Source organism: Calidris pugnax, unplaced genomic scaffold (assembly GCF_001431845.1).
Source record: "Calidris pugnax isolate Ruff unplaced genomic scaffold, ASM143184v1 scaffold27, whole genome shotgun sequence".
Classification (NCBI taxonomy): Eukaryota; Metazoa; Chordata; class Aves; order Charadriiformes; family Scolopacidae; genus Calidris; species Calidris pugnax.
The window spans coordinates 8,222,550-8,246,006 of NW_015090893.1; the positions used below are offsets into that span (position 1 = coordinate 8,222,550).

Consider the following 23,457-nt stretch of genomic DNA (forward strand, 5'->3'; position numbering starts at 1 on the left):
GGAGTAATTGGGTCCAAAAGAGGGTATTGTGTCTGGTATCTCCAGTACCACGTTCTGCTCTTGGACATGCTGCAGGCTTTACGTGCTGGCCTTTGTCAGTGGTTGGGGTATTCTCCTTCTACAGCTTCAGTAAATGGAGGATTCCCTTTCTCCCGCCCTCCCTTCTGCAAGGCACAATTTAGCCTTGTCACATCGCCCAGAAGGTACAAAGGGATGTTTGCTACAAAGGCTTCATTCTTCCTACCTGCTCACCCGCCTCTGCTATCAGAAAAGCAGGATCTCACCGTGGCTATAAGGCAGTTTCTCTGCACAGATTAGACCTCGAATGTGGACTGTGGCTGCTGGTAGATCCTGCTGGGCCAGCAGATGATGCTGCTGGTTGAACAGCTGAGAGCATGGGAACACAAAGCCACCGAGAACACCACATGCCTCAGCAAAATCCATACATTTGCAGGAGTTAAACACAGGAATGTGCACTCCCGAAGGTCTGTGGGGGGATGGAAATGATGTGAGAACTCAGGGCTATTGGATCTAGCATTCATTCAATTACCATGCTTAGTTAAGTACTGCACAGTGGAGTGAAGACTGCAGTCTGTTAGCATGGCTGTTACTATAAGTCATTTAATTATGAGGTTGCTCGTATGCCATTTTAACATATGTAGAGTAACATTATCCCTCTTTTGTAGGTCACTATTCTCATAAGTCTGGCTCTTGCATTCCTTGCCTGCATAGTGTTTCTTGTGGTATACAAAGCCTTTACTTATGACCACAGTTGCCCAGATGGATTTGTTTATAAGGTAAGAAACTTCAGATGGATGAATTGCCTGAGATAATGATAGACTCTAATTGACTACATGGTTACAGTCTAGTCTGCTTTTTTGACCAGGCCAAACAGAACATTTGGCAAGAATGTGTTGAAATGGGAAAAGCGTTATGGGAAATGTGGACTTGCATCTGCCTCCATCAGCTACTGTTACTCTGTAATTGTTGGGATTAGCATTTGGTGAACACTACAGACAGATGTTCAGGAACAATCCGTCATATTTGTGAATGGATTTATTGCAGCTGGAATCCCACATTTGCTTCCCACACGTTCAAGTGACTGAGGTTTACTGGCATACATTTTAGTGCAAAGCAAACTCCCAGAGTGCTGGCACATGTGTCCTTTGTGAAAGAAGCCCGAATTTGCCCATCTAGTTAATTTTTAGGTGCTTTTGAGCCTCTCTCAAGAACAAAACCATGTAACTTAATTGCTAAAACGCTGCTGTCCAGTGATTTTGTATTGAATGTTCACAGAGCACTATTTGCTCTGTTTTAAAGATCTCTGTTGGGATCTTTAAAAAAAAAAAAGTTTGTGAAATAGTTCACCGACTTCTTACTGTGAATAAACTCATAAACTCACAGGAGTATTGACCACACTGCGGATAGTCTGTGGGCTGGAAAATAAAGTAAGGATGTTGGTGTATTAGTCATTGTGAATTATTCTCTTAGGCTATATAAAAATGAAGTTAGGATGGAGTCATGAATTTCAGAATCAGATCCAGAGCTGAACATCTGAAAAGATTAAAGGTTTTGGACTCAGATTTCAGCTAGTCACATTAAACTGGGAGTTGGGGTATCTCATAATTTAATAATTATACCTGGGGCCCCTTGTGTCCTTCATCAGTGGTACTCCAATGAATACCAACCAGTTTGACATTTGTTACCGTTTGATTGCTCTTTTACAGCTGTTGCAAAGCAAGTTGTTTTATCTGTGCAGTTCTTAGCACACAAGTATCTGCCCTGGCACAGCGGGGATGCCTGGGCAGTGTCTGCAGGGACAAGGAGCTCTGACAAGGGCTGGCCACTTGGGCTACCCTTCCTTCCATCCCCGACCAAGGTGGTCATCCTAGAGGTCAGAGATAACACGCTGTAACAGGCAGCACGTAAGCAGCTTACTCTGCCTCTGCCTGTCCTCTGCTTGTCTGAGGATTAATTCTGGACTTCACTCTACAGAGCTTTCAGCCCAGCACGTTTCCAGGAGCTGCTCAGCCAGCCCTGCCCGGATCCACCAAGGGGCCTGGTCTCTGTGCGCACCAGTAACGTACCGAACCAGTCAGACCTTCATTTTACAGTCCCCGTTTCCCATCCAGGGATGAAGTCAGCCTGCAGCCAGGGTTGCCAATAGCAACAGGTTTTGAAGGCTGCTGCCTGACTCTAAACTTTGTGCGTTCCCGTGGTGCTGGCAGGCAGGCAGGGCTGCGCAGCAGATGCTCTCACTGCAGCAAGTCCGAGTCAAACGTCATCCATGCAGACAGCTAACCCTGAGATTTTTAAAGCGAGAGCCTGAGGGGGATGGGACCACTCTTTACCTCTCTTGCTTTCTTCCCCTCTCCAGCACAAGCGGTGCATCCCAGCCTCGCTGGATGCGTACTACTCCGCACAGGATTCCAACTCCCGGGGCAGGTTCTACACCGTCATCAGCCACTACAGCATGGCCAAGCAGACCAGCTCCCGGGCCGTATCACCCTGGATGTCTTCAGGATCGGTAAATCACGAAGCCAAGGCTGCCAAGACAGAAGGTCATTAAAGTTAACGAGTGGTGATGGGCAAAGTAGGAGGGTGGGGGGACAACACCGTGTCGATACTGCATTGCTCTAGCTGAGGGTGCTGTGCTAACAGCACAACGGGAATAAATAAAACCCAAGTGCAGGAGTCATCTTAATGGTTATTTCTTTTCGTGCATTGTTCTTGTTGATTTGTAACCGAGTCGAGCTCTTGTACAAAGGCATGTTTGATGTTGACTGTATCTTACGATGTAAAAATATTTTTAAATCATTGCTTAACTATTTGTTAGAAAAAGAAATTAAAAAACAAAAAAAGCAAATTAGATAAACAGCCAGAGAGGGTAAAAGCAGCAAAGAGAATCCCACGAAGTTTTATCATTGGTGGAAACCTGTGACAGAGACTTAACATGCAGTGAAGGAACAAGCTGAAATCCTTTTGAGAGAGGAGGTAGAAAGAACCTGGCACAAAGACATTGTGATGTGGGTCAGCTTGCCAAAGGGGGGATATTTTGCTGTCAAATTGAATCTAGCATCAGTGTTCATTTGCTGATAGAGAAATACAAGCATCCCCTCTTCCCTCAAGCACACGCATGTGCTAACACACATGCACACACCCCCCCGTGCAGTGGTCTGAGTAGATCCAGAAAGATCTAGGCATTCGTAATGAGCCGCCACTGTGCTGGTGATTTTGGCTGGGCTTGGAGGCTGAAATCCTGGTTGTGATTTGGATATGGAGCAGGATGGAAGCAGGCAGCCTTTGCTACAGTGAACTCATGGCTGTTCTGAGCACAGGGCTAGGAGTTGGGAGTTCAGGGCTTTACTTCTGCTTCTGGCAAAGATTTCCTGCATGACCTTTGGCAATTTACATGAGGCTTCATCCTGTGGGGACCTCTTTCCTGAGGGTCACCAAGAGTCAAAGAAATGCCATTATGAGTTGAGGAGCCTCTCAAGAGTGGGCATAGTATAGAACAGTATTGAGGCTCTAACTTTTCAGCCCCTAATTTTCCCTCACCCATGAAATGGGATGCTCCTGCTTCCCTCCTTCAGCTTCAGATACTTCAGTATTTAATGTCATTCTAGGTAATTAGAGAGGGATGGCCATAGCATGCTCTCAGAGTACAAGGGTCCCATCAAATCTCCGCTTGCAAACACAGACCAGACCCCAAGCTTAATCCAGTCCTGGCCAATGTAAAACATCCTCTCCCCACAAATGGTATGTGCAATTAGTGCAGGCTGGTGGGATTTAAAATGTAAAAAAAAAGGATTCTCTTTTTTCAGAGCTGCAAGCCCTTGCTGCAAAGCAGCTCTGCTCCTCGTAGTGTGGGCAGGGTGAGACCGAGCAGCAGGAGCAGAGTGCACAGGGACTGCAAGGTTCACATCTGACTAAGGCTGCTTTTTCAGATTTGTGGCTAGACTGGGATGGAAATTAGGAACTGGCCCCTTCTTCCCCCGCATTGGGCAGTTTTGTCCTCCATTTCGCATACATAGACTCTAGAGGGTGTAAATGAGGGCAGAACTCCTCAGTCCTAACAGGCATCATGATAAATAACTGTATAGTGTAGCTAAAAATGTAGTGCCAAATGCCATTGTCTGATTTCCTATCCTTCCTTCCCCTTCCACCTGTAAATTCATTTCTCACTCAAAATGTACAAACCGCCCCCTCCACCAACAATCAAAACTCCAGCAAACCACTGAACAGTTTATAATTTTGTGGTGTATTTTTTGTCAGTAGGTAGCAGAGACTGAAGTATTTTTTGGTGTAATTCTTGAACTTTTCTGACGGGATTAAAATAAAGCTAGATGTGACTGAGCGTCACTGTGGCTCTGGCAGGTTGTTTTTTTTTGGCGCCTGGTGCTGTGGGCTGGGAGGTGGTGGATGGCCATGTGTGTGTGCCTGGTGCTGATGAGTGTGGCTGCACCTTTGTGTGGATGCTGAGGTGACTCTGGCTTTCAGGAGGCATTTTCAGAGGTTGCTATTTTCCCCTTTAATTTAATTTAAAGGGTTTATTCCCTATGTTCCATGTTAAACATGGTAATTAAAACCAAGCCGGTGTTCTATTGGTGATTCTTGACTTTATGGAGGGACCTCCCCTCCTTTCCCATTTTTGGGACAACAAATGATAGAAACTTGGGCTGGCAGCAGTGTCTTCTTTGCCATCCACTGCCACTGCAGGCGTTCAGCTATGCTGGAGCAGGCTTCTTCAGAAGGGCTGGTACAAAAAAAAGCACTGCAGGAAATACAGCTGACAAACCAAGAGCCACAGCTGAACTTTGAAAAAGTTGAGCTCTGTATCCAAACTCTGCAGCACGGTTTCTAATGAAACCACAACTATATTCATCTCACATTGTTCAGAAAACAGATTGTGTTTCCTCAAGTCCTTCAACTCTTTGAAATGGAATGATACCCTGGCATTAAATTGGCTCATTCCCAAAGGCTAAAGAACATTTTATAAAAACCTTTGGATGGCTTTCCTTCCAAAAAAAAATAGTGTATTCAGAGTTGTGAAATTGAGCTACTGCAGGAGAGAAACCACTCTGGTGTTAGAGGTCACCACCGAGTACTTGTGAAATGTATTAAAAGGGATTCAGCGTGCTTTGCAGAATTGAGTCACAGGATAATTTGACCATGGTATTTCTATTGCCACTCTCCCAGTAATACTCTAACTGTATGTTTACTTTAATCTAAAAACCCCAGGAATTAAATCATTTGAATTAAAAGGTTCTAGCTATTATTAGATAAATGAGTCAGTGGGGATAACCATTCCTATTTAATAAAGGAAAGATCAAAATCTATACGGAGCAGAATGGGGGGAAAAAAAAAAAAGACCCAAGGAAGACTGGTGAGAGAGCAAAAGAAACCAAACAGCCCAAGTCCAGCTGCAAGTTCCATTACTGTGAATGTTATTATTACGGTTTTTGCACAAGCTGCAGCAGAGCTTCCAAGATCAACCACGTATTTTAATCACAGTAACAGAGAGAGAGAGAGTAAATTGAAAGTGTATTACATCTTCTTCTTATTTCAGTCTTTAAAAGCCTCCTTCAAGGTTGATCACATGTTCCCAATGCTGATTAAAGTAGCGTATTGGTGCTGGTACAGGCTCATCCTGGCTGTCATCTCTCTGTGATGCCTAAAGCTCCCGACTGGCTCTGCAGAGCAGTGTTTTTGCAAGCTAATGTCTGGGTGAGGGCTCTGTCCCAGCTCTTAATGGTACTGATGAACAAGAGCCTTCCCTGTGCTTCTCCCAACATCTATGTGATGGCCAAGTCAAGTCACCTTCTCATCTGAGAGTGACCTTGCTAAGGCATGAGACCTTTTGGGTGATCTTCTCTGTTATGCTAGATTGCTGCAGTGGGCTCACCTTTTGAATTCTCCCCCAAAATATGCTTGTGGACCACCGGGACTGGAAGAGTTGATTTCTCTTCTGAGACATCGTGCAGGAGGTGGGTGCCTGGACTGTTCGTTCGTCCTCTCTGGAGTGGTCAGAAGGGATGAATGAGAAGTGTCAGCACACAAGTGACCTTATCTTACAAGGACAAGGGCACCCTGAACAGGCAGCAATCCTACAGAATGACTGGCAGAACATGTGGGAGTGAAACTGCATTACTAACGGTGTGATGATGCTGTGATGGGAACTCGGCTGCCACTAGCCTTGGCTCAGGAAAGGAAGGCAGAAATTGTGGCTGTTGGAGCCTGAAAACGATTGAAAGCAAGAGAAAAAGAGATTGCTTCCAGCCAAGCATTGCTTTTCTGTGCTAACCCGATGACCCTAAAGCGCTATAACCTGCTTTACTAACAGAGACTGTCTTCTTGGGGAAAAGCTGCCCATTGTTGCTACAAACATCTGCTGACTGCAGCGAGCCCCCAGGGGGGTCTCTCCGCCGCTAATTCAGATCCTCTTGGACTCTGCAAAAGCGGCGTGAGAAGCGGAGGTACCGATGGCAGGACCCCGTGGCTGGTGGGGCAGCACCGTTGGCAAAACCAGAGGTGTCTGTCAGGGGCTTGGAGATGGCTTCATGCTTTGGTTCCATGTTAGAAAGAGCTCGAGGTGCTGCCAGTGCCTCTGTTACGAGATCGGAAAAGGAACGGTCCCTTGTCCTTTTGCATGTGAATTTTTTTTTCCCTTTATCCTCCTCCGTGCTTGCCAGCCGTTTCTGGTTTGTAATAATACCTCAAGTGATAAGTGTAAGGGTCGTGCACTGAACTGTCTACAATCACATTTTATACGATTAGTCAGGGTTTTTTTAAAGCACCCTAATTATTACAGTCAAACCGGATTAAGCTATTCCTCTAATAGATTTTCAGTTCCTGTAAAATAGGCCAGAGAAAATGACTTACGGGAGAGGACGGGGGGAGGGAAGGCTCTTTCCTTCCGTCTCTTTGGCCTTTGCTTTTTTTAAATGCTGGCACCGGCGGGGGTGTTACAGGGATCCCACTGAGAGCCATGGACGAGTGCCCAGCAAATAAAGGGGTCTCTGGTACTCAGCTCCCCTTCTCACCTGGGCTGGTGCCCTTTGAGGGACAAAAAAGGTAAAATCCTTTTGACTGAGGATATTACTTTACTCGGGAGGGTGGCTGACAAGTCATTTGATGAGTTGTGGGTTGCTCCATCACGGAAAATTATCCACGGCAAGTTGGAGTGCAGGAGGGTGATAAAGGCGGTGGCATTCTGCCGGAGCCGCCCGTGGCTGGGCAGGATTAGTGCTGGAGAGGCTTTTGTCAGGCAGGCTCTGGCAAAAGCAGAGCAAGAGGAAATGAAAAAGCCTCTTAACGGCAGGTTACAGAGTTCATCCAGTGCCCTGCCCTGCTCTGCCATGACGGGGTGGCCTGATCCTGAGCCCGCTGCCGTGGACGGACCCGTCTGCTGGGGATGAGCATCCTTCCCTCTGCCGAGGGCTCCTGCCTGCACAGAGGGGCCACTGCAGCTGCAGCACCCCCATTAGTGCAGGGGAAGGGGGGGCCCCGTGGTTTCCCTTGCTGATAATACAAAGTGTGAGTACTACTGGTGTGAGCAATAATGAACCGCTGCAAACTGAGGCAGCCATCAATAAAATATTTACACCCCTTTCAGACGAATGGCCGGCCAAGGCTTCCCGGTGGCAATCGGTGATTGATGGGGACGTTATTACTCACCGCTCCCCTGCCCTCCTCCATCCCTGCTGAAGGCCAGCGCTGGCTAGCTGGAAATGGCCAAGGAGAGACTCTCCCTTCACAGTCCCAGGGGTTAAAAAGAGACAAGCTCACGCTGTGTGGGGCTGCAAAGCCACAGCTCTCCTTTAGAGTCAGCAGGTCTGTGCCTGCAGCTCGCTTCAAGCAGCAGCACAGTGTGAAGCCAAGGAAGGGACTGTGTGCTGGGGGGAGAGGAGCGATGCCCACCGGCAGTGCCAGCAGCTTTCCAACTACTGCTTGAGCACTATGGTGGCACCAGGTCTCTGCAGAGACAGACACTGGGGGCTCCACCAGAACCATCTCCCTGCTGGATGACTGCGTGGCTACCGGTGGCCTTTGGACAACCCAAAAACCCAAGCTCCCAAGCCCTCACGGTCACAAAACACCTTCTCCACAAGCTCCTTTGCAGGCCTGTGGGTGAACCCTGCTCCTCTGGCCATCAGCCAGCGCAGGTAATTAGCTCTCCCTGTCACTCAAATGGGAGAAGCACCGCAGCCCTGCACGGGCTTCTGCTCAACAGTCCCTTATTCTCAGCCCCTCCAGTCGTGGCTACATTTCAGTGGTAGGTAAATTGATTTCTGTGTATATTTTGTATGCCAGGTTATTACAATTACTCTTCAGGATCCTTTGGGATGAAAGGCTATTATAGAGATGAAAGCTCATTAACAATAAATATAAAGGGTCAAAACTCCCCATAAAAATGTATTAGAAACAGATTCTAGTTTGGAAATGTAAATATAGCATTTGGCAGAAGTCCGGACTGGCTAGTCTGGTGTGCAAGACAGCTTAATCCACTGGGAAGATGTGGCTATTTTTATAGCAGCAAGTAGAATTACTGTGTGAATTATGGGGTTTTGGCCCGCTGGAAAAACACTCACCCCTGCCATCAAGAAAAAAAGTAATTGTTGAGGATGAATAGTGGAATAAGATAATTTCTTCTGCTAAAAATAGAATTTTTGTAGTAGAGTTGGACCATCTTTGGGAATTTGCAAGTACAAATGTTAAAGAAAAAAACAAAAATAAAGGTGAAAGGAATTTCAAAATTATAGTGGTAGCAATTGAAATACCTAAACAGTGGAAAAAAACCCCATCATTTTTTTCAGATATGTTTTCACAAATACATTAATGGAGGAGAAGCTGAACCTGTCTTTTTCCAGAAACATTTGATCCACCAAGATTTCCAGCACTTTCCCATACAACTACCTTGAGCAAACTCCAGCTGCCTCACCTGTGCAGGGGTGTGAATGAGCCCACATCAACCCAGTTTATGGGTTGTGGTCCCCCCAACACACCGCTTCCTGGAGGTGCCACTTTGTTTCGCAGGGTCTCAGCTGTCGTTGTGGAGGAGCCGTGGTTGTTTCTGTGCCCTCGTGACAACAGAGGGTCGCTGGGGACTCTGCGAGGAGGATGCAAACACACATGTCAATGGTTTGGAGGTCTGGACTGCTCCAGGTGTGTAAGCAGGATGAGCATTTCAAACGCAGCCTCAGTGGCTGTTGGGTGCCAAGAGCAGGTTACAGGTTGCACAAGCTCATTTGAGTTGAGTTTTGGGTTGATGCTGCAGGTAATGGGTACTTCAGAAGAACCATTTTTCTCAATCTGATCCTCAGGCTGAAGGTCTAGAGGAGAACAGCAGAGGGAGAGAAGTGGGTTTATGATTTTTGCTGAGGAAGAGGCAGTGTCAGCAGAAGTGGGCTCCCGTGGGGCTCCGGCATCGCTGCTCAGCGTAAGCTCTCTCAGGCTCCAGTTCAGGGAGGTGTCGCAGTCACTTAACCTTTAAAGATGTAACATTCCCTCCTTGCTCCATGCTATCCCCTGAGAAGGCATTTTTCTGATGGTTTTGATCAATTGGCATAATCACTGAGACCTTAAGATAAGTAATTAAGACGTTAAAGTGTCTGGCTCATACAAATGACAGCAATCTGTCTATGCTCCACGTCTGTGCTGTCACCTCAGCTTCCCATGTACCCCATTATCTGCTTACCCCTGTGTCTTGACCTTCTTTAAAAAAATGACAATGATGCTTTTTTTAAAAAAACAAAACCAAGACATGCCACTTTAACCTTCTCAAAGTAAATAAACAAAGAAGGGGAGAGGAATCTGTTCCGTTCTTTATTCAGCACCAGGGTTTTGCTGCTGTTCCCCTCTGCATTCAATCTGCGCGACACAGTGGTGACTGCCCATAAAAAAGAGATGACTTGCCGTCCCTTCAGCCCTTTTATTTCCAGTAATATTTTCCCATGTACATGATGAAGAAGCTGTTGATTTTCGCACAGACACATATTAATAACCTGCCTGATGGAGGCAGTGCGAGAAAAGGCAGGAGGCTATGAAGGGGAGCAGGAAATAAAACATTCGGGTCCCTACAAGAGCTGCTGTGCTGTAGGTATCGGCGGCTGCTTCTGTGAAAAGTTATTACGAGGCCCATTAAAACCCCAGCAGGACTGTGAGGGTCTGCGTGCACCTTCTGAGCCGGGGGGGCTGAAATGATGGCTGAGTGGCTGTCTTTGAGGGGGGAGAGAAGGGCATGGCTGGGCTGTGACCAGCACCTCTGCTACCAGGGGTGTGTGTGTCTCTGTGTGTGTGTCTCTGTGTGTGCACCTGGCGTGCAGACCACTCTGCCCCGCTCCCCACAAACACCCACGTACAAGCAAGAAGAGGCAACTCTGGTAACCCGTAAGTACGTTTTCAAGAAAACCCCTCCTCCCATTACTGTTATTATTACTTAAAGGGACACACAGCCATCATCCAGCTGCTAGAACTGATTCTGATTCAATGGGGATTTACTGCTATTAAAGAAATTGGCTTTATACTGGTTCTGTGGGCCCCAAATATGCTTTACTGCTGCATAGAGAAAAACCTGAAAGTCCTGCTGAACTCAAGGTTTTGCTGTGCTTGGAGCCTCTGAAAAGATGCTGCAAAAAGACAGGGCCTTGGGAAAATGGGATTGCAGAAAGCGGGTGGGCAGCCAAAGGCGGCAGGAGCGGAACCTGCAGGGATGTGAAATAACCCCCCCGAGGGCTGAGCGATCCCCTAATGCTGTGGGGCTGGAAGAAAACAAACCCCCTGAACAGGTCGCTGGGGCAGGAGGAGTCCTGTCGGAGGTGAACTGGTTTAACAGCGATTAGCTCGGAGGATTTGTGGCTGCAGGAAGGACCCCCCAGCTCGCCAAGGCTGGAAGCGCCAGGGGAGGTGTGCGGCGAGCGGCACCACACACCCACGCTTCCCTTGGGAGTCTCAGCAAGGGATTGGTTATTGCAGTCCTTTTCTCCAGCAAATGGCAGTCCCTAATACAGTCTAATACTATAAGGAGAAAATAAACTCTGCAGGAACAATAAGCCCTGCGTAACCGAGCGCATGTTGTGTCTCTGGACAAGCAGGGAATTAAAATGTCAGTTTAGAAAGAAAAGGGTATCCAGGACTATTTTCCTTGGTCATCACCCCTCCAGCACGGCTCATATTGCACCTGATTAAAATGCACAGAACACATCCTATAACTATCTCATCGTGCATATTAAAATTAATAAATGAATGGCAATGGACGAGACAGAGCCGCCCGCTAATTGCTTTGGAAATGCAGTGAATTTTTGTAGCAGGCTACAGCCTGACAATGCATTTTAAGCATCAAGGGTACAGGGTAATTTAGCCCACAGCCCATCCCCAATTTGATAAGATCTGTGCAATGTAAGTAAGTTAAAAAAGAGCTAGGTTTTAAAAACATAAGTTGAAAAAACGAGCAACATTTCTTCATCCTCCTACCATGTTTAAGAGTGACAGAGAGAGGGAGATGTGAAATGTAGCAATGAAGAATTTACTTACCCCTCAGCTTTTTTTTTTCCTTTTAAGAAAAAGTGATGGGATCATGCTTCTGCCCCAGGCTGCCCACCCGCCTTGCGGTCCGGCTGTGGTGGGGACAGTCCCACACCACGGCAGTGTGCTCAGGCCTGCCTCAGTTTCCCCACACGAGGGAAGCTGATGAACCACATTGGGCTGCAGAAGGGGGAATAGTTCCTGGTAATAAACAGTATGTAGAGGATGAAACACCACCAGACACTGTTGTGGGCCTTGTGTCATGTCAGTGAATGCCCGTGTGAAATAACAGAGGGTTAAGGAATCACAAGTTTTTCAGAAGCACCACGGAACCGACAGAGAAACAGCAAAGCCCTCCAGAAGCTAAGATCAAACACCTTTTTTCTAAGTCTTTGCACAAGCATAGGGTAGAACAGATAATATATTTCCCTAAAACTGGCTTCTTTTGCATAGTAAATGTGTTCGTCATGAAGTTTTCACTTTCAAGTAGGTTCACCCACCTCCAAATTGTTTCATCCCTGCATCAGAGCGTGGGCTGTTTTCAGCAGAGCATGGGCCAGGCAGGGACAAGACCGAGGGGGCAACAAACTGAGGGGGCACATGGAGGTGTTCGCAGGGATTACCAGGAGGAAGGATGGGTTATAGGGTGTGGGTAGCCAAACCCCGACCACTGCTAGCCACACGTGTTACCCCAAAAAGCAGCAGCATGAGGAGCCGAGCCCCATCCATCACACTCCGCCTGTGCAGGGAACAGGACTTCAAATAATGTCAGATGCTCCCGGAGGGGAACGACAGCTTTTCATCTCCCGACTGGAAGTCAGGAGGTACCTGGCAACTCCTCTGCTCTGCCAGTACCTGTTGCCTTCCCACGTGGTCCTCGGGTTTCTTTCATCCTTTCTGTCCAAGAGTAGGTGAAAAAGGGGGTGTGAGAGATGGGTTGCCACCAGCGACAGCGCAGCGCACGCAGCATTTGCAGAGCTTTGCTGCCAATTTCCCTGCTGCAGAGGGGGCCTGGGACCCCTCCTGCATCCCGGGACCTGCGTGGAAACGTGCCTGGGGCTGGGCACTCGCTCCTGCGTCACCACCCGGGGCTGAACCGCAGCGCTGCAGTGAGGGGCCACGCACCATCTGGCTGATCAAATAGGGTTTCCCCTCCCTCCCTTTAAAGTCCACGTGTCTATCAAAAAAGGCACCATATAACGCTCAGACAGCAGAGTCCTGTATTACCTAATTCCATCACAAATCCCATCACTGGCTCCCTGCAACCCGGCCCTCAGGAAGAACCATGCAAACAAAACCCTCAGCCCCGTGGTGGAAGAAAGGCTGTTCTGAGAATCTGAGCGACAGCTTCGACTGAGAGTATTTTAATCTGCCTCTATTCTGCCATGGATAATAAAATTGTTCCTGGGGGAACCCTTTAAAATTGACGCAAGACAGAGAAATGCAAGAAAGTGGTGGGTAGGGGGAAGTTGATGGGATAGAAAGAGAAGGAGAGTGACCGGAGAACACCAAGGATGGTATTTAAAACTCTACATTTCAGCAGTATATACATCGGTCAATACAGTCTCAGCAATGATCACAGACCAGAGCACACACAGCCCTGCATCCAGATGAAGTCTGGAAGTGGTTGCTGTGAGCAAAGTCCCCGTGCCCAGAGCTGTATCGCTCTGGGAAGGGGAGGATTAGGCAATCCCTAGTCAGGAAGAAATCTAACAATTATTAAAGTCATAAAACAGAAAAGAAATATCCTACCCAACTGCTTGCCATTACTTGGGTGATGTTTGGGCTCTAATTTCCATGGCCTCTTCGGCTCAAATGTGAAGTCTGAGAACTTAAACTGGGAGACCCAGCTGGCTGGTGGGAACCTCAGATGCAATGCAATAGGCTCCCTGTAGCACAGCCCCTGCAGACCCCTCTGCAGTTTTACTCAGCAAAGAGCCTCACACAGCCCGAGTCCCTGCAGGACCAGGAGCACACGTGCCCAGTGGCACAGCCCAGCTGGCCATCAGCAGGTGACACATCCTTGGGCTCCAAGCACCACATGGACCCTGTCACCCATTCAGATCCACCTTGTATGCATTTAATGGCAGGTCTGGACTCAGCCCTCTCTCCCCCTTGACTGGATTCTGCCTCTGCATTAAGCTGACATGAGTTCCTAAGTCCCAAGATATGTATCAGAGATGCGAACAAAAAATGTCAATTTGTGCCATTTATGAGCAGGAGAGCGGACGCCTGGGCATCACCATGAAAGCTGGTAATCCAACAGCCTTTGGCTATATGGCTCTTTAAGTCAGATTTGCTGGCTCCCATGAGAATACAGACATTTAAATGGCAGTGTGTTATTTTTTGGTGTGGGTTTGTTGTTTTTTTTTCTTTTTGATTACTGAATGGCAGTTGTCCTCTTCTGCTTCCTGAAAGCTGCCGAGGCAGAGAGGTGTCCTGCAGTGTGGACACTGCAATGCATTGAAGCCACATGAGCTTAAGCTTTGGTGCGTATTTAAAATCAAACAGCACAAATAAGCCCTTGAAGTGCACTAAGGCCTTAGAGAGGGTGCTTTTATCTGGGATGTATCTGCTGTGAGTAATTCCACCACTCACAGGAGCGAGAATCTCTCTGTAATCACTTGTGCAGGGACTATACAAGACAACCTAATTACTTTCAGAGAGAGCGTTTTACAGCATGTAATTGGGTAGAAAGATGAGAGAAAGTTAGTCGGTGTGGTTAGGCTGCTGGTCTGGGATCCCTGATTACCTCTGCCTGTGATGCATTTTGTGTCGGGGAGCTGCCAGCTGCGAGAAATAAAAACCATCACAGTCATTTTAGGAAATCAGCCTGATGCCATGTTCCTTCTTGATTGATGGAGAAACAACACCTTGAGGTTAAAGGGAAAGGTAGAGGCTCGGGATGCCACAAGGGTTTGTTGCTTCTCCCTCACAGGGGCTGCCAGACCCCTTTGCCATGACAGGGTGAGCCGCAGGGGTGGGATGGGGAGCGGGGCTTTGGGCTCAGCCCTCTCCGGCCGCTGTGCTGGGCTCAGCAGGGTGTGAGCGGGGGATGTAAAATTTCAATTTGAATTCTGTTTCTCTGGACCGTTTGAAGACCACTCGATTCAGCTTCCGCTGGAAAGAAGAGCATTGTAATTGAGATGAAAAGCTCCTTCTGATTTTTCTCTTTCTTCCTTTTTTCAATTTATTTTCCTCCCTAGCTACGGCACGGCTTCTTTTGCTTCAGCAGAAATGCCTTCTGTGCTGCTCTCCCCTTGTTTCTAAAGTCTGTTCTTTATTTCCTTTCCCTGTATCAGCACTTTATAATGGCACAAGGAACACAAGGCAAATAGCATCTTTCAGACCCAAACAGAAGGGTCAGAAGTCACTGATTCCTTCAGACACATGGAAATAAGAAAACACAAACTCATAATCTGTGGCTGATACAAAACCTTTTTCCCACAGGGCAACTGACCTGGAGAGGGGCCGGACGCCCTGGTCAGGAGTTTTCCTAAAACCAGGCACAGGCACACCATCTTTGCCCTGGTGAAGATCAAGTGTACCCTGCTGACGGATCACACCTGAGGCTGGATTTTCTTAATTTTAAGGACTTAATTTTTTAATATTTGTGAGGCATGAAATAAGCCTGCGAGGCTGCAGTTTGAGACCCACAGAGATTGCCATTTATAACCGTGTGTTCCCTGTGTGGGCAGGATGCCTGATGCATCGCTTCAGTTCAGAGAGTTGGCAAGGGCTGGAGCTGCAACCCTCCCTGCTTTGAACAAGAAGCCAAAGGAGCAGGATCTCTCACTTACCTACCAGCCCATGAGCCCATCCACTTGGCCTGGGAATGCTACCATCAGCCGCAAGAACAAGGCTCGGCTCCATAATTAACAAATCACATTTTAAAAAACACCCAGCTGGGTATAACTTCACGTTGACTGTAAAGTCTGGCTGGAAGGAGAGCGAGTGAAGTTTAGGGAAGCTTTCATTGTTGCTGTAAGACAATGAGTGGTGAGGTGTGTTAATGGCTCAGCGCTCAGGCGACATGTTCCTCAGAGATAACTGCAGACATATAGGCATTATCGGATTAATTATCAATGTAATGAGTCTGTACTATAAAAAGGACCAGATACTATATAACCCAGAATGACTGTGAGCACCTGCTGACAAATGGCTCTATGGAGAAATAAGAGGATGTTACTGTCTGATCCCCCTGAATACAGAGTGTGCCAAGGCTATCAGACATATCCCAAACTAATCCTACCTCCAGATCATTATGATGGCAATCGGGTGGGTGGTGGCTGCCGAGGCATGTAGAAAGGAGAGGAGTGGTGGTGCCCAGGGATTTTCGGTGATGGTCCTTACACACTCCATCAGCCGGCTCGGTGCTGCTCTCTAATTTGAATTCAGTCTGGCAGCTCCTGGGGAGTTTCCTTTCCTACGTTTGAAGGTGAAGCCCGCCAAGAGCAGCAGCTCACTGCCGTGTGCTTTATGGGGAAACAGCGATCCATCCCACCCCTTTGAGTTCCCATGGCTGGACAGGGAAGGTGTGCATGCCCTCTTCTGCAGATGCCATCATTTGGGGTAGTTTTGCTGGAACAGTAACTTGATCGGGGAAAAATCAGCCCTTCACCGGGGAAACAGTGAATTTTCTCCAAGAAACTTCATTATATTTCCACGCAATTATCTCACAGCCATCCTCGGTTCTCAAGTGCATGCCCAGATTTTCAAAAAACCTGAACAACCACAATTAGGCCTGATGGCACATGGGAACTGAACTCTTTGGAAAGAGTGTCTCTGCAGCTTCATCCCAGGGGGAAGGGAAAAGTCTCAGCTTCCCAAGGAGCTACCGTTCACCTCCCACCACGTCAGGTCCCCACAGTGGGGAATGTTACCTTCGGGCAGGTTCTTGAATGTGTTGAGATAGCAGCAAATCTTCCATTGACTGAATCCCCCCAGATTTCCACTTAGGTAACTTTCAGATATAGAATGACCATTTTAAGATAATTTCAGGTGTTTCAAATGCTTTTCTCTGAATTCTGAATAATGCCAAGAAACCTTGCTTTAGGGTTTAGTAGCAAATAGCACCAAGGATGTATTTTTAGCCTTCCAAAACATTTTTCAAACTGTTTTTGGTAATACATTTACCACACACAATATATATGACAGAGCAGAGTGGCTTAAGGGAATTTTCAGCTTGTTCTTGTAATAGTCAGAATGATTTACTCCCAGCTTCACCACTAACGAGTACTACACTCATCCCAAATTATAATGAGACAGTTTTTTTGTCTCATCCTTTTATTGCCCTTCAAAATTGTCTTGCTAAACTCACTTGTAGTTCTCCATATATCCTAGAGATGCTAAGGACCAAGCCAGTTCATATTAATGGAGGATCTGGCCTTCTGTTTTTTAATAATTCACACCATTGATTTTTTTTACCCTGTCTGTGTTCCTGCAATCACCTGCAGGTTTTGCAAATTACATTGTAAACCCAAACTGTTGCTTTTCACTGGGCTGCACTAAGATCTATTTTTCTAATACAGTCCTATCATTTCTCTCCTTGAAGGTCCATTTATGCCAGCTATAACTCTCTTTAATAGTCTTGTCCATTTTAAGCAATTTTCCCACTCAGGAACTAAGAAAACTGAAAGGAAATTATTTAATTTAGGGAGGTGTAAAACGAAGAGCAACTATTTCTCCTGTTCATTAAAGTATTTTATTCTCTGTGCTCAGCACCTCTATTTTGTCAAAATATCAACACAAGGTACCAGAGTAAACACTTTTATAACATATTAATTGCACCAATGTTCAAGGTTAAATCTCTGGCATTCCAGAGAGACAGTGTATTTAAAGGATTGCTGATGAAGCCTGAAGCATGACACATTTCCTATGACTTGGTCTGTTTGCTGTGACCATGGGAGCCTTGGACTGAGCTTCATCGGTTTTGTTTCCCCGAGGAGAATTCCCAGCCTGCAGAGCCCTCTCTTCCCAAACCCTGCTGCTGTGGCAAAGCAGGGTGCACAGACCCAGCCTTTGTGCGTGGAACCATAATACTGGGGGAGAAAGCCCCACTACTTCTTTTTGAAGAACAGCTTGTTTTTCAGTCTGAAAGTTCGTAAAGATGATACTGAAGAGCGTGTGTGCAGGGAGGAGGCGGTGGAGGGGAGTACAAAGTCGGAGGAGGAGTTGGAGATGGAGGATATTTATTTGACACTCTCCTTTTCATATCATCATTTCCCTCTTTCCAAGTACCGGAAAGTTTAGCACTTCCACCCACCCCTGGTGGGGGGGTTAGGAATAAGAGAAAGATTTTTTTGTTTATGCCTTTGTTCCAGCTCATTCTGCCACACAGAGACTGTATCTGCGTTAATGGCCCCCAGCTGTTAATCAGAATGATATACAGGATATTTAAAAGCATTTGTGCTGCTCTTAACTACGGAAGCCTCCAAATACCCTCAGAGTGCTGTCTCTCCCAATTAAACTCTGTGGCAGCTCCGGGCGCACACCAGCCCCAGCGCAGCCCATCGATGGAGTGGGGTGGACAGGACACAGCCTGGGCTCTGACTGGGGTGCATGAGAGAACTGGAGGAGGCAGCTGTGTGGTATGAACCCTCTTGGTCACCTTGATGGCTTGCCAAAGACATTGAGAAGCTCCCTGTCCTACTTTGCCTATTGCTTTGAGGCTGGACGTGACCTTGTCTGTGGAGGTTGTATTGCAGCCATTGATATGTGGTGGAATCATCCCCAGAAAAGTCAGTGGGGTGGGGTAGAGGGGTGGGCTGCATATTGGGCTACAGTGATCTGTAGGGATGGGAACTGTGCCATAACTTGCCTTCAATCCTTCCAACAGTGTGAGTCAATTGCTGATGCTTTTTATCTGGGACCAAGTCCCTCTATCACATGTGATTGCAGAAACATCAGGAAGGCAGAAAAAACAAACAATAACCACAATCAGCGTTTGCAGTGCAGCTCCTGGACCTGCACACAGAGTGGGTGGGAGGGTAGGAGGACCATTGCCCACCTGAGAGACAAGAGTCCAGGAGGCCTGGCAAAGCTAAACAGCCTGGACGTGGCTATGAACAACACCGATCTATAGGAGACGGGGGAGAGAATTAAAATCCCAGGACTGCCATTGCAAACCCTGCGTACCCAAAACTGAACAGAAAGTCCACGAGCCAACTCCATCCCCAGGAAGAACCAAGCCCAAGCTGACCCCTGTGGTCCCAGCTTTGGCTTCGGTGACTCCGCATGACAAGGTGACTTACTCTTTAGAGTGAATGAGGCAGCTGTACAATATGCCTATTTATTAACCCAGCTTGCAGCAAACGCCTGCCATTTCTTTACAAGCACATCTATAATTTAGCAGAGTCCCTTTCAAAAAGGAGCGCACAGTGGGGAGCCTTGACCCCCAAAGCACTCGGCTGATCGTTATCATCCAAACAAAGGATACACAGTCCCTGCTCTTTTGTATACAAATCAGATATTTGTGCACCTTGCATGGGCTACTAAATGTGGCTTCAAGGATAAGGCTGTGGTAGATTCTGCCAGCCAGCAAAATATGAATTGCTGAGCGTAGTGTTTCAAGACGTTGAACAGCGAGTCTAATCGCTAGGCGAGGAGAAAATGGAATGGCTGTAAATGTGTGGGGTGGAAACACGACCAGGGGTGTGAGATCCCCCAGTGGTGCTATTCCTGGCTTTCCCTGCTTCCAGTTTGTGTCACTCCCATGACATAGCAATAAGGAGACAGTCATCGTCAGTCACCGGCCGTTATGGGGGGCACAAGCATGGGGCAGGGGGACCCAAAGCTTCAAAAGCTTTCCTCCCTGTTTTATACTCTGCCATCAGTCCTGCCAGTCCTGCCAGCTCCCAGAAGGGCTCAGTGGATCCAGTTTCTCAGTCGTGCAGTGTGGTACCTCCTTCGTGAGATCCGAGGCATGTGCAAATAAGTGGTACAATTTTTACATTTCTCATCTTTTTTTACAACCCTTACCAGGTTACACGGTACCTTACGGCTGCAGATGTATAAATACTTTTTTCTTTTCCAACAAAACACGCGAACCGAGTGGTAAAGCCCACAGTAAAGCACTGATATACCTTGTGTTTATGCTAACCTTGCCAAGACCTTTAGGAAATATTTTAAGAAAAGCAATGCATGAGAAATTCCATTATTCTTATCTTCTTATGTCCCTATCATTTTGTCAGGTTTATAGTGTAATAAGTAGCTCATACTGGCAGAATGTCCAGTGCTCAGTCTTGCCACATTTGTCATATTGTGCTTCATACCTACCTCTGGCTAACTCTGTACATCCTCCTGCAATACAACTAATACACCCTGGAGCATGTCTGCATAGTCAGGATTACATCTTTCTACCTTTTATCTTGTCGTTTGCATATTGGTACAGAGATGACTACACTTGTAGTTTCTTCTTTTAATCCAGCTTTGACAAGACTCTCATTTGCCACATTATTTTTTAACATGGTCTTTTCAAAGAAAACCATCTCCACCTTGTTTTTTTTTCCCCCCCATTCTTTAATTGGGTATTACTTGTCATTGTATAATGACTGTGTCTCGTTTACAACATAACCTTCATTTAGTTTTGGTACTAGAGAACCAGTTAGTCTATTGTCCGTCTCTGATAAAGTTTACTATCATTATGTGCTCCGATTCTGTGGCACCCACACGCCTTTTCTTCTGACCTTCCTGTCAGCATAAAACTTATCTTCATGTAACTTCACAACTGTGATGTTATTCATTATGAGTTTCTTCCTAATCCTTCTGTTTACCCTGTCCAGTTTACTCTTGCATCTGAATATCATATATATGCTTCTTCCCTTGTCTATACTGTGCATGTTAAATTTATGAGTTTAGCTAATAAATAGTTTTTTCCTTCTGAGGAGCTTCTAAATTATTATAGAAGTCATTTCTCTCAGTGTCTCCTAACATCCTATTAAATGGTCCTCCACCACATTTGTGAAGGGCTTATTAGTCCCCACACTTGTTTGACCTCTATATTCTTCCTATATATTTCAGAAGGGAAAAAAAAAAAAAAAAAAGAAAAGAAAATGTCTGCAGTTCTAGCCATAAAACTCATAACAGCTCGCTAATTCCAGATTCACTACTGAAAGAAATGCCCTTGGCCTCCCTTTTTTAGAAATTAAATAGTCCTTCTTTGTACGTATGAGCACTGAATCCAGTATTTAACTTTGCACAAATACTGTTATTATGAATGCTGCTGCAGTTGTTATTTCCCTCAAGGAAAGTCAAGAAAAATCCTACCCATTTCTATTCCTGGTATAATTTACCTCCTGTTTGGCGAAATCCCATCACTATGGTAATGGCACCAGGCGTGATGCGCTGCAGCAAGGAGCCAACACCGAGAAGAAAACGTATGGTCACTGCACCAGCGTAGCAGCTCCAAGAGAGGATGGGGTGTCAGGAGGTTGGGGTCCCATCCCATTTCTCCCCTGGAGCTGCAACCCCAACTGCCACACCAACATGGTTGCTTCTGACCCAGAAGGTGTGAAAGGAGCAGCCCGGTCAGAGCAGGTCAGTCCGACCCAACCACTGACTGATGGCAGCCACCTTGGGACAAGCAGTAAGAAGCAAAGTGGGCACCTCGTTTCCCTATCTGCAGGCAATGACAACAAATTTGCACAGCTTTAAGAAGCTGATCTCTTTAGTTGGATGTCTCTCTGGAAACCGAGTTAGCCTAATAACTGTGATTGGTAACGACTGCTGCTCACCGGGGACAGTATTAGCAAGTTCTGCTGATCAAGGGCACATGTAGGTTCTGCCGCACTATTCAAAGTGGTGCTTGCTTAGCAGGGCAGAAAACTGGCCCTGCTCCTTCAGTGTCTTTGTAATTTCCCTATCCTACCACTTCCAGACATTGTACCAGAAACCCAAAAAAAGAAGAAAATGTGAAAACGCAGCCAAAATGAGCTGCCCAGCCCAAGCAGTTGGCCAGGGAGATATGAAGGATGGCTTTTTGAAGGAATAAGACATATGAAGAAATGACAGCTTAGTTTGATTCCTATTTATAATCCCCTTTTTTCTCTGATTTGTAGGCTTTTTTTTTTCCCTGTGGCCTAAATACAGTGACTTTTTAAAAGCATACTTTTTCAGGCTCAGCAAAACCCTACAGTGCAATTTACCCCTGTGCCTTAACCGAACAATCTGGTGCTGAATTGGATTCCTAATCCAGATGAGAAGACGGGGCTGGTGCAGCTGCTGGCTGGGCTGGAGGGGGCAGCTGGATGGGGCACGGTGGGATGGACTGCAGCAACTGAAGTTCCTCCTCATCCTCTAGAAAACCTGGCCTCATGCGGTGTCTGAGGGATGGACCCCCAGGTTCACCTCCCTCAGCAGAGATCCTGTGGGGACCCAGTCCCTGTGGATCATAAACGGCTCTGAAATCCTCAGAGGAGAGGTGTTCCAGTTGCACAAAACAGAGTTATGACCTAGAGGTGTGGGGACTGTTTCCCAGTCACAGGAGAGCAGAGGAGCAGGGTAAGCACAGGCCACCACAAGAGCTACCCTGGGGAGCACAGGTGGCTTCCCTGTGGCAAGCTGAGCAGGACCAGAGGAGAGCCACTGCATGGCCACCTCCAGCTCTGAAGGGAAGCCAGCTGCTTGCCTCTGCCCCTGCCAGACACCAGAAAGAGTCCAGATTTCTTTGTTTTGGCAGGGACTGGGAAGCAAGATGCTCAGGGTGGAGGATACAGTGATAACCTCCCCCAAGGAGCGGTCCTCAGGAGGAAAAGCTTTATGTATTTCCCCTGCGCAGAACAAGGGAACAGCCAGAAAAGAAAGCTGAAACAATGCTGCAGTGGTGTTATTAACAGAGACTCTGCTGTTACTGAGCTTTCTAAGGACACAAGGAGCACCCAGGAGACCTTGCTGTCATGGGGACCGTGAACCTGGGGATCTTTGCTACCTTTGCTAAAATTTACCATTTTAGAAGGTAATGGGCAATAGTTCTGGCTGAAGAAAAGCAAGCTGGGGCATGGGGTTTAGGGGATAGGAAAGTGAGTGCCTCTAATCAACTGGTATTTCTGCCAGGCAGGGATGAAAGATATTGTATAAATGGGGAAAACTCAAATCTCTCTGAACTGTTTGTTGCAATGCCTTTTCTCCTACTGCCTTTGAATGGGGCCATCCGTTACAGAAATACCATTCATTCAAAACCTCCCCTTGCTTATGACAATTCCTCTGGGTTAGGAAGAAACAGGAGGATTTTTTATTGCCTCAGTTCAGCTGTTACCTGCTGCTCAGCCCTCCAGAGCCAAGCAACAGAACGGTCCTCACAAAGAGAGGCAATGTCAAAATTAATCGCGGTGCTTGGAATACAAAATGAAAAATGTAAACCACTCTCCTGCAACTTTCAGGATGGTTAACGATGAGAGCATGGATTTATCTAATGGGCCACTTTGATCATTTACTTCACACACTGTCTCACCCTTGCAAAGGGCTGAATGCATCCTGCGATGAGCGGGGGATCTTACACTCCCCGTGTAGAGCTGAGGACACTCGACATCACACAGAAAGGGGTCCCCAGAACTAATTTGATCCTGACAAAGAATTCTTGTAGAGAAATAGCCCTATAGAGCTTTGCATGCAATAAGGTAATTAACAGATCATAGGACCACTTGGGACATTAAAGACTTAGCATACCCAATAGACCACAAGGGCTGTAAATTCTGCCAAGGCTAATTCAACTGTGATGCATTAAAATAAGAAGTGAGAGAACAGAAATAAATAGGTTCAGAGTTTCTCACACAGCAGCTCTGAGCTATTGCTTTTTTCTTCCGTCTGAAATCTTATTAACCTGCAAGTGATTTTTTTTTATTATTATTTTTTTCACCCCCCCCTTCTTTGATTGCTTGGTTTGTACTACATCCAAACGACTCTGGGGTGTATGAATTCCAAGAAAGCTTTTGAAGT

At 46.7% G+C, this 23,457-nt stretch overlaps 1 protein-coding gene across 1 annotated transcript in view; it reads left to right on the forward strand.

Annotated features, from left to right (window-relative positions):
- The window catches only part of LOC106891587 (neuron-specific protein family member 2), a 36,992-nt gene extending 32,630 nt beyond the window's left edge, over window positions 1–4,362 (forward strand). Inside the window, exons 3-4 of the mRNA XM_014948238.1 lie at window positions 687–797; window positions 2,378–4,362. Coding sequence (XP_014803724.1) covers window positions 687–797; window positions 2,378–2,569 — 303 coding nt within the window. The 3' untranslated portion in view covers window positions 2,570–4,362. The remainder of the gene's footprint in view (window positions 1–686; window positions 798–2,377) is intronic.
- Window positions 4,363–23,457: the final 19,095 nt, after the last annotated feature.